This window comes from Corvus moneduloides, chromosome 9 (genome assembly GCF_009650955.1).
Source record: "Corvus moneduloides isolate bCorMon1 chromosome 9, bCorMon1.pri, whole genome shotgun sequence".
NCBI classification, from domain to species: Eukaryota; Metazoa; Chordata; class Aves; order Passeriformes; family Corvidae; genus Corvus; species Corvus moneduloides.
Window position 1 is genome coordinate 13,298,523 of NC_045484.1, and position 15,152 is coordinate 13,313,674.

Genomic DNA, 15,152 nt, shown 5'->3' on the forward strand with positions numbered 1-15,152 from the left:
GGCTTATATTAGTATTAGATTGCTTTTTCTCAGATTAACTTTTTTAGAGGTCATAATTAGAACAAATCTCCACTTAAAAAAAAAAGAAGAAAGATAAATAATATTTAAAACTGTTACAGGTAATTTTTCAGGGTTCAGAAGGTTTGCATTATTCCAAGTCATTCTCTCAGGATTTTAAGTTGTTTTTCTGAGAATGAAGGAAAACAAAAAGTCAGCTTTCCTCCCGGAAATAAAAAATCCGTGTAGTCCAAGTTTTTAACTAATAATGCGGGAGTGTATAAATGTCGATTCTTTTATCACAGTGTTAAAGATGAGGTGATGTGTAGGTTTAGGTTAAGGACTTTACAGTTATATTTTGGGAGCACAGGCATGAAGTCTGAATTGAAGTGAACATAGTTTTGTTTCCAGACTAGTAAAAATCTAAAACTGTAGTTTCTTACATTATGTATAAAAAACAGTCTAGAGGAACTATGCATTTGGTTAATCCCTCCTGAGGTCTGTAATGACGAAAGAGGTTTTAGGTTCCTGATGGAACTGTTTGCTTGATGTAGAAGACCAGGCATGTAGTGGGCACATTTTTCATGTAGTTACTAGTATAAATTAAAATAAGCATATATGATAATCTGGAAGAGTATTTTAAATGCATTTCTGTAAAGATGCTGTTTCCCTGTATTTCACTTTCTTACAGATGTCATATTAAAGCTGTTCAACATTCAGTTTTCAAAACATTTAACTTATTATCTTTTTGGGTATTTGGTTTTATCTCAAGACCTCATTAACTAGAATCTAATTCTAGTAACTCTAGAATCTCAAAACAAAGTAATTTTCCCAGTCCCAGAAATTCATCAGCATTGTGGCTGGATGATAGGTAACAATGGCCTAGCATGTAATCTGCAATGAAATCTAGCTAAGCTATTTATGTTTTCCTATAGTGAAATATTATATATAATTAATATATATTTCCTACAGTTAGACTATCATATCATTTGATTAACTTCTATCGTATTACTTCTGTCAGTCCTTTATGTTGGTTAATGGCAGAAACTATTGTTCTGTTTTATGCAGAGCAGTGAGTTCACTTAAGTACGAAAGGAACTGCATTAATAAAAATACTCCATCTGAGGTCAAATGAAGTGTAACTGATATAAGTTTGTTTTCATCTGGAAAAAGAAAATCAGTTCTTCTCTTGCTTTGTGTTACTTCTGTATTTCTCTGCTACGTAAGATACTGTCTCTCCATAATAGTTGGGTCTTAGAAAAGTGTTTTGAGACCAATCTGAAATTATAAATAGGTATTGAAACAGTGTTGGCATACACTTTTAATATATCTTAGAGTTTATAATATTTTCTAAAGCTAGAAGAAATGAGGATAAAACTCTAAAATGTGTTCATCCTATATTCCTTATTAAGTTTACATGGGGAAATTTTTTCCAAAACTTACTTTTGCAGAGAACATAAGAACTTTCAGGTTTTTATTTTTTAAATCTAGTAATTTAGTTGATTTTTTAGCTCCTCTTATGAGACACAGCTTTATTTAAATTTCTTCCTTCCTTGTGCATAGCAAAATTTTGTGTTACTGTTTCCCTTGCGTGTTGCTGACAACTTTAAAAATAGTTATGAAGAAAGTTCATGTTCTATAAAAACAAACTTCCTTGAAGTAAACGAATGCTGGCATTAGGCTTGAGCATCCTGAACTGTCTTTAAGGTCAGATTCTGCAAAAGTCCTGTGTGAGTATGTTTGTACAGAGGCACATTAAATGTACCAGAACTATGCAAAGGGTAGTGCCGCATCTGCGGAGGATGGTAGATCAGCCTTCTGGATTCTCATCTTTGTGAAGGAGATGCTCAGTACTTTGAAACTACACTGCTCCTAGGATTTGATAGATTCCCTTGCTTGCATACTTTCGTGTTTCCCAGAATGATTCTGAAGACAAAGCAGATGTGGAAGCTCAGAATGGCATGACACAGGGAGATAAGCTTAATGCCTTAAAAAGTCGGAGACGGCCTTGTTCTGCTACAACTGGAGCTCTGAGGTAATGATACCATTCTGAGGTGATGTGCAATTTTAAATTCAGTCCATGCTATCAGATCTGTGTGGCAAGTACATGATCTTGTTTAACGCAGTGGTACTACCTGTACCACCTTTTGTGGTGGAAATTACTCCAGGTATGTATCTATTAGTTGCAGATTTGGTTTGTTAATCGTTTCCTTCTCTCCTTTTTTGCCATCTGTCTCCCTGTTTAGGGGTACCTTCTTACTGTGTAGCACTAAAAGATAATGTAAAAAATACTTCAAAATCTTCGAATTTAAATCTAGCATTTTAGAACATATGACTTGAACAAAATATTTTTAATCGAACTTAGTTGTCTTTCTGTAATTACTTTTCTATACTCCTTATATAAATTTAGAATTTTTCAGATCCAGTAAAAATGTGAACTGTGAAATTAAACCTGAAGTAACTCTCTGTTCTTTAACTGTAAATTAAAACACTGATTTTCAATAATTCTAACTCTTATTTTTATATTTTAAGCCAACCTGAGACATACAGATATGTTTGGCAGAGGGGAAAGGCGTTTTATCCTTGCATAAAGTTTACTGCTTTTGTTTCTTCAGGCTGCAAGACATGAAACTGCACACCAGGTCAATATCACAACCCTTCAGGTATTGACTTTAAAATTTTTTTCTAAATGTGTATCACTTGACTAGGATCTTAATTTCCAGTGTTTTGGATCATTGCTAATCAATTGATGTGATAACTATTTCAGGCTTCTGAGCACAGGCAGGTAACAAACATTTTTAAACACCTGCCAATTGCATGCCTTACCCCATTGAATCTAAAATACAATATGTAGGACAAAATTACTATCATTATCAAGCGTTAATACTAAAAAGAGCACATTTTTCAGTTTCATGACCTGAATTTTTGAGTTGAATTACTCCAGATGGCTAGCAGTGGAAATGAATGTTTTACCCTTTCTTGGTGTGTAATTAAAGCTGCTCAATGTCATTTTCCTTCCGTGCTTGTAGTTGGAGATCTGTACCCAAGTTTTTTCATCCTTTCATCCATTGTTGTATCTCCTGGTCTAGGGTTGGAGAAAATTAATTGTTTTAATTAATGTGGACAGCCATAACAGTAACAATTTGAGTAGTCCTGTGTAACGTACATACAGCTTATTATCAACACATGGAGCATTTTGTCATTAAAAATCCCACCCTAAAAAGAGCTGCATGTTCTGTGCAACTTAGGGAAAATGTTCATTTGGAAATGATGATGACCTCTTGAAACCTACAGTTTTGGTTTTTTCTACTCATACTTGCTCTATAAGCTCAAAAAGTACTCCTACTCAAATTTACATTTTAAGTTCTAAAATTTATGATAAAATTTACAGTAAATCTATAAAAAATGGACACTTGGCCTTCATAAATTATCAAGGTGAAAAGTAGCCTGTAACTGTTTAATAAGGTGCAGCTGTGGAAATACTTGGAGTGGGATATCTGCAAAGTTTTTTTTTAAAAAAGATGTTTTAAAAGGCAAACTTGAATTTTTGCTGTTGAGCTCTCAGACTTGAAAATTCACACTTTTTAAAATACCAGTCTGTGTACTGAAAGGCTTATGTGTTTGAGAGGTATATTATAAAATCTTGCTTCTCACTGGAACTCTGCGCTCTTTTTAGACTGAATACTTCAGGTAGCCCAGAAGGGTCCATATCTCCTCTGAAGGCCTCCCGAGTGATGGCAGTTACTTCACCATCTGCAGAAAGAATAAGCAGACTTTCCACGTCCTCAGGCTCTAACCTTAAAAGGTTTTTTTTCTTCTTCTCATTTTGGTATAAATGCTTGCTGTATCCTGCAGTGGTTGTCAGCACATCTGCAGTCTATGAAGCGCTTGCTGTTCTTGGCTATAAGAAGACTTAAATTTACTTACAGAATGATGTGCTGTTCCACTAGCCAAACTTTAGTTGCCTACAGATTTAAAAAACAAGCAAAACCCAAAATCTATCCCACTGGTCTGAGAGTTTTATTGAGATTGTGTCATCAGACACAGTATTGCATTGCTCAAGTGGGTTGTTTCGGTTTTTTTTACTTATCTCAGTTTATAGATGTTTTGCAGGTATTCCCACAAGTCTCTATACTAGTACTCTCAGAATACTGAGTGGTAATTAATACCATTTTTTTAATGAACCATTTTTTTATTACTATTTATTTCCATTATTACTATTGTTCTAAGTAATTATATGTGTTAAATGACACTCAGAATGACTGGTGCATTTTTAATAACTATGTGCAGAAATGTTTGCCTGAAGAGAATAACCAGCTTGAGGTATTTCAGGACACCCTATTTCTATTCTATTTATCATGTAATTTCTTGGTTACTTGGAGGCTTGTATCACAAAACTGATTTCAAGAAACGGAGGAGGAGTTCTTAAACTGTTCCATGTACACAAAGTACTTCAGGGTTAATCAAATACTGCCTAAACCTTTTAACACCGTCTCCTGCATGTGTGTATGGTTTGACAGAGGTGAAAGCTGGCCATGGTGTAGTGCTTGAATAAGCAAAACCCTGACAAAGAATTCTGCTTTTCATTACTTGGGAGCTAAAAAATGAGCCTGTGTGCAAACACAGATTCTTTCAGAAGAATCTGTGTTATTCACCTAATGTCTTCTGAATTGTCTGTTACATTTTTTGTATATATCTCTACATACCTTGTGTATATTTTTTTTCCCTGCATGTGTTTTCCATTCAGCGTTTCCATAAGCTCCAGACTAGCCAGTTCTCTAGGGAACCTGTATGCTGCTTCAGATGATGATGAGAGCAAAATGACATCATCGTCCTCTAGGACAGGTTTTTCTGTAAGCCATATCTCCAGTCACCTGAATGGCAGCTTGCAGCTCCCACACAGGAAAAACCATGAACTGAACAACAACTTATACAACAGAAGCAGCAGTAGTGGCAACAACCTGAGCAGCCAAAGCAGCTTTCACAGCACTGTGACAGATGAGTACACACCAGCCTTCCTTTATGGGCCTTACAACTCCTCCAGCACGATCCCAGAGTCAATTCCTGTAAGTCACAGTCACAACAGCACTTTCAGGCAGCTCACTGATGCTTTTCTTTCTTGCTTCTGTGAGCAAAACTGTTGAAAAAAGAATTCTTAACTCAGCATAATTCTCCAACTTCCTCTAGTGTGTCTGAATTGCACCTTTGTCTGTTACCTATCATTTCAGCTGCTTTTTTTTTCCATCTCTTCTAAGCATCTAGTACATGGAAGCTTCATGAAAATAAATCACACCTGAACTTTAACACCTTTTCTGATATCTTTTTTAATGGACCTTCTTCCCTTTAGATTTTATTTCAAATTATCCATAACAGTCTAACACAAGTTAATTTTATGACTTTATCTTTGTGCAGTAACAGATTTCAAGAAGCCTTTGTATGTATCATAGTAAATACAAGGTAGAACATCCTTAAAGATAGGACTTATTTGCTCTTCACTTGAAACCTACTCCCTTTTCTAACATCAAATGTGGAAAGTATTATAAGCAAGGTCTCACATTGCAGCTTTCATTCTCAACAACTTTGGTGCCTTGGGCTTATTTTGTGCTCTTTTTCTGTGTAAAAGAGTCTGTATGAAGAGGATGTACAGATAAACTAATGCAACTTGGAAGTGTTTCTATACAAAACGCAGAGAGAGAGACTAAAGAAACTTCAATTATGAAATCAGAAATAGCTTCATCTATCCTAGGGAAAAAAATAAGCATATCTACTACTATAAATCTAAAATCAATTTAAAATTCCTGGTTTCCAAGGATTTGATAGCCTACTAATTATAAAAAATAGTACACTGTTTTTAATAGATTTTGCCTATGATTAAGGGAACCTGTCAGCCTCTCTTGACTAGTACTGACACAATTTTTATTTTTTTTTACTGGGTGGAAATAAAATTGGCTGTGTGTAAAATTAACTTCAGAGTATTGCACATTGCTCTTCTGTTTCCTTACCACTAATAAATTGTTTCAATATAAAGAAAGTTTTGTTCCTATACCTGCTAGTGGTTTTGAGTGTGGTGAGTCTGTCTTAAAACAGCTAATAACATACAGCTAATAACATACATTGCATGTAACTAGTTTGTCCTGAGAAAGATCATTCCTTGGGCTGTGTTCTCTTTTCCCTGTGGAAGTGGAGGACCTACCCTCTTGTTAACAGCTCAGATATGGCACCACTTACAGTTCAGAAGCCACATCTTTGTAGCTTGGGAGTGTGAATTGCACTTTCTGAGGATAGATGACAGTAGGAAATAAAATTTCATTGTTCCATTATGGAATTAAACTGCCATGTGACTGAAACCTAACCTGTATAGAAAGAACTTGGGAAATGAAGTTAGTTGAGGGAATGTGATTCTGTATTCTCTTACTCAGTGGGTTCTTCCTACTGTGGTAAAATCTGCTTGACCTAAAGCAGGTCTTTGAAATACTTTATGCTTTCAGACTCCTTGTTTACAAAAAAATGTAGCTTCTTATCCGCTACAGTTTATCTGGAAATAAGTACTGATATTCCATGATCTTAGAACCACTGTTCTGCATTGAGTTTGAAATTGAGTTTAAACTTTAAACAGCAGCAGTAACTTGTTTGCAAGGGAGTTCTTGAATGTTGCCACATCTTCACCTCTTTGACTGTGTTTTTCCCTACTATGTGTGATTGAAATAAACTACATATAATTGAGATTTTTCAAGTGAGATACAGAAACCATAACAGGTTTTCTATGATGAAACAAATTCTAGAACAAGAGGACTGTTCTTGTTTGACTAATTTGTTTAATTTCTTCAGGCATAGAGATGAGGAGAGAGGTGAAAAGCTGTATAACAAGCCAGGAGTGTTTGTTTTGAGACACATTGATGAGTCTTTCATTTGTTCATACATTCTGATTGCTCTGGAAAGTCATCATTTTACGTGTTCCCAGTCTTTAATCCAAGATGCTTACAGAATTTCAGTCCACGGGAGTTCAGACCTCAGCTCCTGTTGAGTATACTGGAACTAAAAGTCGATATACCAACAGTGGCTGAGAAAAATCACTCATCTGAATAGTAAGTGGTAAATTGGCTGATTTTTTTTTTTTTTTTTTTTTTTCCTAAAGTCTCACTTTCAGTACTGTCTTATATTTAATGTATCGAACAATAATTCTTTGGAGAATCAGCCCATTCCCATTCTTTTCAGTTGTTTCTTTTGTAAATTATATGCTGCCAGCAGCATTTCTTAGAGGGGTTTTTTTCACAGTTTTCTTACAGCTACATATTATGCATAAAGTATATGCATGTAAATTTTCATGAGGCACCCTAAGGGGAAGAAACTCCTTGTAACTGTAGTGTGACTTAGTCATGAAAATAAGCTGACGTTATTCACAATGGGCCAAAATTTACAGGAGTACCAAATCATAATATAAAGCATTACAGAAACAATTAGCCTGTTTCCTCAAGCAGCTTAAAAGGTTGAATGTAAATATAATATCTTAAAAACTAAGAACTGTCACCTCCTTTGGAGAGGTACTTGCCATAACTTAATGCTACAAATGATTTTTAGCAGTGGAGGCCAAGTTAGTGGGCTTGTTCCATAAGCATAGGACAGGAAATTAAGTTTTGGTGACAGTTTGTTTCTTTTTTATATGCAGATATTTACAAAATTCTAGGATAGTGTTGTGTTTCTCCTTAATCTCATAAACCCTCCAGGGTTCAACATAATTGGCTTGACACAAAAGTTCCCCAAATCTATGTGGGGAGGGAGGGTGGTTTACAATGTAACAAGTCTTCCAGAAGTGTAGCATGCCTTTCTTTCTTGGATAAGGATGACTTAGGAAAAGGGAGGAAAGCAAGGAGTGGTGGTTACTGTGTAGTTTAAGGAACGGGAAAAGAGCAATTCATGAACAGGTGAAAACAGCCATGTTGCCAGCAGAGAGGCACTTACAGCTCTGTTGATTGCAGTGGACAAGGAAATTAATTTTTGTCTCTTTGCAGTGAAACTATTGTGATTTAAAATATTGATTTAAATGAAATATGCTAGGCATAGTGTAAAGTTTTAGGTTGAATGGAAAACATTTTTAAAGAAAACAAAACCTTTCTAAAATGCACAATTCTTTTGTTTTAAGAACATCTTTAATTTTTTTCCTACCAATCTCAATGACTTAGTAATGCATGGAAGGATATAAGGGTGTAACCTTTGAATAATTCTTGGTTTGATATTGCTTGCTGTTGAGTAGAGGTTACACACAATCAAATGCAGCAAGATCTTTAAATGAGATTCCATCTCCAGTCTTCTCTGAAGAGTGAGGTGAGCTAAAAATACTCTTATTTTATATATTATATGCTGTGATATGAGAAGCAGCATTTCTTAGTAAGAGTGATGCCATGCAAAGCCTACATAGCAACGTGCAACTTTGTTTTACCTGTAAACTAATACTCTTTCAATATAATAATGGCTAAAAAGTGTTCCTGTTTGCAATGTTTTCAGATATGTTCTCATTAATGCATTTGCTTCTAAATGCACCCTATAGCCCTGTGCATCTATCCCAGTCACAGAGGAGTGCACTGAATTGTTACCCATTTTATGCACAATTGACTGAGTGGAGTTACTGTGGTATTCTGAGGTTTAAGACAAGAGTAGATTTTTTGATCATTTAATTTCTGAATGCTAGGAGTGTCTGATAATGAGCATCTCACTGACTAATTCAGATGGTTTATTTTGAGGACAACATAAACTTTCTGAAAGATGATTTCCACTGATTGAACACAGTCATGCTTAAAACTTTCACTTTTAAGCTGAAACTTTCTGTATCTCTTTATGTCAGTGTTACAGCCCTGTTACCTTATTTTCTTGTCATGGAGATATCTCATGCTAGTCATCTCAACTTGATTTTCTTTTGATAAGCTAAGTTAGCTCAAAAATCCTTTTGAAAAGTGTTAAAATTCTTTAGTGTTTGAAAATCTGTCTGGTCCAGAGAGCTGCTACTCAGTGTTATCCTGCTTAGAAATACACAGCTTGTTTTATCTTCTTTTACTGTAATACACTGGAAGCTGAGGAGGAGAAGAAAAAAAAAATTTCTTGCCATTGATGATACTGACTTCTATTTCTTGTATTTTAGTCCCATGTCCTGCATTCCCTGAGGGTGGTTTGGTTTGAGGTTTTTTTTCTTTTTTTGTGTGGAACTCCATGGAAAAGTATAATCTCTTTTCTTTTTATTTGGTTGGTTGGTTTTTTCTCCTCCCCCGCCCTTCTTCTTAACTGACCAAGGAAGATTGGTTTTTCTTACTGCTTCAGCCCCGACATGCAGCTGCTTTGCTTTTCATGGCACTTACCAGTGGTCTGAAGCTCATCAGCAAAATACAGACTAGTATCAAGCCTTAGTACAAGTTCTGGCAGAATTCTTTTAAAAACAGAATTCTGTTTAATCATTTTGACTTCACTACTTCAGATGCTGAAGTTACTTGGAAGTCATGACAGCCCAGCCTAGGCTTGTTGGAGTGTTTGTGTTAACCCTGCACTTCTTTCTAATTGGAGCACATCAGATGATGGACCTGACAGAAGTCTATTACATGTCCTGGTGTTTTGTTTATTCACTTAGCTCATCAAAGGACTCTTGAATGATACTGATGAATTCTCTTTCTCTTTATTGCCAAAATCTCCTTTCCCTGAGTTAGATATCAAGCTAACCAGCTGTAGTAATGCAGTACTTTTATTTTATAAAATCACCTTATCACTCTTACTTGTTTGTCTTTATTAACATGAGTGGTTCAGGAGCATTTTGAGATGGTTAGGACAGCAATTTTTCAGTTCTAGTTTGTGTTCAGTGAACTCATTAATGAGCTTTTTCCCCAGTATGGAAGAGAAAGTTATTCACTGATCTTTTTTTCCCCTGTTCTGCAATGAAACGGCATTAATACTGCTGTTCCACATTCCATTTAATAAAAAAGAATAAAAAATAACCACAGCTGTAACTATTGTCTCCAGCCACATATTTTTCTCAGATGGTTTTTGTCCTTCATAAGTGCAAGCTTATAATCCACTTTATTGTGTTTATGCTGATGAACTAGAAGAAAAGTTTGATTTTCAAAGAGTAGAAAACTTGCTGTTCTACTCAGAATAAATACTTTTATTTACAAATTTTACAAAGTGTGTATTTTGATTAAACAGAATCTCTCAAAATTACAATTTGCAGAATTACTCCCTTCAAGTATAATCACATTTAAGGTACTGCTATAAGATTTTTGCTTTGTTCTTAGAATAGTTCTAAATCCAAATGTTGCTCTTTAGTATGTATTTTTATTGGATAATATGTAACTGGGTAGTCTCAAGATGAGTCACCTTTTGCTTCTATAGCTGTCATGGAAACCGGCAAGATGGAAACATTTCGAAAAAATTGAGAAGTGTTAGCAGTGTTTTAAAATTCATATACATCATCTTTACCTGTAACATAGTTTTTCTTAATAAGAACTTACCATTAATGAAGATAGGACAGGCTTTGCAAAAAACAGACAAACACTAGTGCATCATGCTGATGTGTAAATGTAGCAGACCCACAGGATCACTTCAAGTGTGTGTGTGTTTTCTCTAATGCATCCTGAGTTAGTTTAGTGGCTCTTGTGTGTTCATGGTAGTTCTTGCCTGCAGCAACATTCCTATTGCAACAGTGTTTTGGGACAGTTGATGCACAATTCAAAAAACTTAAATTACATTTTTGCAATTATCTGGGGAAAGTGCATGTTCAAATCCTAACAAATAGCTCTAAATGCTGTAGGGTTTTTCTGTCTTGAAAGAGAATTCGGGCTGACGTTGTCCTGTAGTTGCATGTCTGCAAATACAGTTCTTGTGCCTTGGTGGATCTGGTGCCTATTTTCTCTTCCAGGAGGCTTTCCGTGCCTCCTGTTGAAGAAGAAAAATGAAAGTGATCTAAGCAGTTGTTTCAGCATGAGCTTCATTAGATATCCTTATTGGTAGTGAAACTATCTAATTATGAGTTCTTTGTTTAAATGTCTGTTACTTGGGTATAAAATGGCAAGCTTGACATGGCATGGGATCACTGTAGGAATACACATTGAGATTTCTTTTCCACTAACTGATTTTATACTCTCATCTTTGCAATTCAGCAGTCAATTTTCTTTGGTTTTTCTTTCTTCTTCTATTTTTACCTCTATTTTAAATAAGATTTTGTTAAATCCAGCAAATTACTTGTAAAAGTGGATTGGGGTTTTTTGGTCTTAATAAAGCTTTCAGAGGCATAGGCTATACTTTGAGTCATGGCAGATACAAATTTTAAAATAGAAAACTCAAAAGATTTAAAAGAAAAAAGGAAGAAAACCACAATTACAGGCTTTGAAACATTACAGTCAATTTCTTCAGACATGTGAAGAGATTTAAGAGCACAAATTACTTCCCCGAAAATGCAGAAAAAATCAAAACAACAAGCTTCTTCTGCTATATTTAAATTTTTCAAACTCAAATGTGAGTCTGTATATTTCACAGTAGCTCAGTTGCTACAGCTGTCACCATGTTTTTAGTAATAAAAATTTTTGTGAAGTCACATAGATTAACCTGGGAAAGATGCTGTTTAGATTTAATTATTTCTCTGTATTCAGAAAATACTTTGAAACATTAGGAAGAAATCATTGCAATGTGAAGTAGAGTTATGATGAGGGTGGGAACACACTGAAAAACGTATTTCTCCATTTGAAAGTAAATAAACTCTGCTTGCCCATCTGTAATGAAAATTACCAAAACATGGTATCCTGTTTCCAAACAATATATGCTGCTAGATATTTGTTCTTTTTTTATGTTTCCCTGATTTTTTTCCTTTTTTTTGGAACTTGGATTACTAACAATTTTAAGAATTACAGTTTGAACTTCAGAATTTAAATTTAATTTATGGTTTGCTTCTTTTATTTAAATAATGATGTAGAATTCCTGGTTACTGCTGTCTGCTGAGTGAAGGGCTGGCGTTCACAGTTCTTTGTAACTAACGCTGGCTTTGAGTGTACAGTGCTTTCTGGTCATCTTTCATCTGTCCAAGCTTAAAGTAATCTATTGCTGTACAACATATGGGAGTATATAATTACATTTCATGCCATTTTTAATGGTTATCAACTTTACTTGGGATTCAGTTTTGATGGATCCATTTCAAATACTGCACTTACTAAGTGTAACCATCTTTCCAGTTGTTAAAATACACATCTGAAAATGAGAAACCCTGGAAGATCATTAAGAGAGCAGAAGCTTCAAGTGCTCATCAGCAAAGGGCTATTCTTTCTGCCTCGCTCTTACTACAACCAGACCCTTTTTAGTCAGTGGTATTCAAATCTATATGCTGACAGCACTTTTTCTAGGAAGGAATATCCAGATGGTCTCAAATCTTCAAGATATGAAAATGCATTTAAAAGACAACTTTGAAAATACACACTGAGACTTAAAATACAGGGGAAATGTGGTTGTGTGATATTAGTTAGAGCTATAAAGGTATATATAACTGTATTGTGCACTTCTGCTAATAGGTTTCACTATGGGTACCAAAGAGCATTTCTATAATGACTAGTTAGGAATAGTAGGAAAATGGAAAACTGTGAGGTTCCAATCTGTCTTAGGAGTCATGTTGGTCTCCAGTAGTTCTAATTCTGAAGAATTGATGCAGTTTTAAAATATGTTTGGTTTTTTATTTGCTATTTGTTTATAACCATACTAATCTGGGACAGCTCATCACTATACAAGACCAGTTATTCATGAGAGTGACTTCTTAAACACATCTCTATAGGAGCTAATAAAATTATTGGATACTGTCTAAACTGATTAATCAGTTTCTAATAAAACTTCAGACTTTAGTAGAAACAGAAATGTAAATAAATATAGTAGACCAAGTTATGGTTTTCTCTTAATTATAGTGACTTGTTACTAATCCAGATTAACCATTTGCAGAGCTTCATTTTCATCTGGTTCTGGTAATCAGACATAAATTTATCCATGTGCATAAAATTGCTAATGTAGATTTTTTCCTCAATAATGAGCTACACCATATGTTTCCTTTATCATTTTCTGAATCAACATATAAAGTAAGCTGACTCTTCTACAGTAGCAGTTGGATTCTCATTCAGGATAAGTGGAAACAATTCAATTACAGTAGCAGTGGTATTTTAAAGGACTTATAACACTTCAAGAGTCTCAAGAAATTGGTTTGGAAAAGTAAGCGTAGGAACAGGCAAATTGATGGACTTTACTGTGCTCAGATTTTAATTTCTTCTATTTTATTCATCTTTACCTATGCAGAGATTCAAGTCCCCCTCCAACTGTTTATTTTTCTCCTTTCTGTCCTTCCTCTACTGCTTAAGTGAAAAATACATGTTATGTATAAATAAAACCTCTCCAGTGAGTTTTAATCAGTTTTTCTTCTCCGCACAGTCCCTTCAGTCTGAGTATGTTCAGTACTAAAGCCTTGCTGCTTTGGTGAAACCTGCTGAGCTCTTCGAATCTATGGTCCTTCATGGTGCAGAAGAACTGAAGAAAGGAAGCTGCTCATTAAAAGGAGGAACCTTCAATACAAGATGTCTTAAAACCTTAACACCAAGAGGAGACTTCTTAACAGGAAGAAATTTATCATTAATGACTACTGCAGATGCACTGAAGTTGAATTTATGGAAATTACTACCCCCATGTTATATACAAATTTAAATTTTTTATGTTGAGACAGCTTGAATGTATTTCTAATGAGTTTCATTAAGACATTTATTAACTTGTGTACAGTGTTAAAATATGTATTAAGAGAATATTTTGGTAAACTATATATAAAAATTATGTAAAAACTAGAATATATTTTAATTTAGGGTCTACTTTGCTACAAAAATGTGTATTTTAAAGAATTTGTATATGTTTATCAAAGATATAAAATTTTTTTATGAACAAGAGATTTTTCTTGTTTTATGGGTCCATCATTATTGCTTAGAGCCTAATGTAATTTACTTTTTTATTAATTGGTCTTCTGGTAACTTGATAAAAGTCTAACTAGTGAGAGACTTGTTATCACAATATCAACTAAAAGTACTTGATACATTGTCTGCTTTCCACTTCTAGCTGCTAACGTTTCTTAAGGAAACACTATGAAAGAAAAATAAAGGGAAAATATTTGTTGAGATGTGATGTAATTACATCTTCTACTACAACAAAGGTAATTTATGTGATGATTCAGTTGTACAGTTAACACCCTTTCAATATGTCTTAAAGGATTTATGTTTTGTTTTCAATGTAGAATGTTAACTTTTGCTATGCAATATATGCTGCAAAAATGAAGGCAGACCAAACTGAAGTTGGAAAAAATGTACAATGAATTTAGGTAGCACTGCATACTTGTATGCTTTTAACCTACATTTGGCGGTATGTGTACAATTTCCTTAGCAACACACAGTAAATGTTGGAAGTATATTAAATTTTCATCTATCAATTGGATGTTTCATAAACCTTTAAATTTGTTGAGCATATGGCTGCAGTAACCTCCTGCATCATGGAATGTTTGTCAATAGTAAAGATGCCCTTTAATCTATGGAATGTAGAGTTTAGTCAGATATGATCAGAAATGAGACGTAGGATGAAGTGGTGTTACAGGGAGGCAGTAAAGATTGTGTGTAAAATTTTCAGAACTCCACAAGTGCGTGGTAGGGAAAAGAACGTAAGCAACCAAGGATTTGATTTGCCACTAATTTACAAGACAAAAACAAAACAGAGTTGTTACCTATTGGCTTTTCCAGTATCTGCAGAAACTTGAAAATAAAACCTGGTTGAATTGTCAATCTTGTTCCTGAAAACCTGTGAATACCCTGCATTTGCTTTAAAACTGACCTTAAGTGCTACATCATTTTTTTTAAAAGATCAGATCACAAATTGCTATGGAAAGTTGTACTGAAAGTGTTAAAAAGCGATACTGAGAGCAGCTATAAAAATCAAAATCACTGAATAAAATTTACATGCAATATTGTACATTTTTGCAACTGTGTATATGTAACATATACACACACAAAGTAGTGTGTGTGCATATATATATACAATATACTGTATATGAATTATAGATTAATGGTAGGGTAATTCTACCTCTCATAAAGAATTTTCTCATGTACTTTGTTATAAATAGTTTT

The 15,152-nt window shown here is 34.4% G+C and overlaps 1 protein-coding gene across 7 annotated transcripts in view; it reads left to right on the forward strand.

Annotated features, from left to right (window-relative positions):
• The window catches only part of CDC14A (cell division cycle 14A), a 53,182-nt gene extending 38,497 nt beyond the window's left edge, over positions 1 to 14,685 (forward strand). For 2 of the 7 annotated variants that reach the window (XM_032118705.1, XM_032118706.1), the window contains 5 exons: positions 1,917 to 2,032; positions 2,613 to 2,660; positions 3,674 to 3,802; positions 4,745 to 5,063; positions 13,429 to 14,685. In XM_032118705.1, coding sequence (XP_031974596.1) covers positions 1,917 to 2,032; positions 2,613 to 2,660; positions 3,674 to 3,802; positions 4,745 to 5,063; positions 13,429 to 13,458 — 642 coding nt within the window. In that variant the 3' untranslated portion in view covers positions 13,459 to 14,685. Of the gene's footprint in view, positions 1 to 1,916; positions 2,033 to 2,529; positions 2,661 to 3,673; positions 3,803 to 4,744; positions 5,074 to 6,958; positions 11,439 to 13,428 lie in introns of those variants that run through there. The other 5 variants (XM_032118712.1, XM_032118708.1, XM_032118707.1 and 2 more) reach the window with 5 other exon arrangements.
• Positions 14,686 to 15,152: the final 467 nt, after the last annotated feature.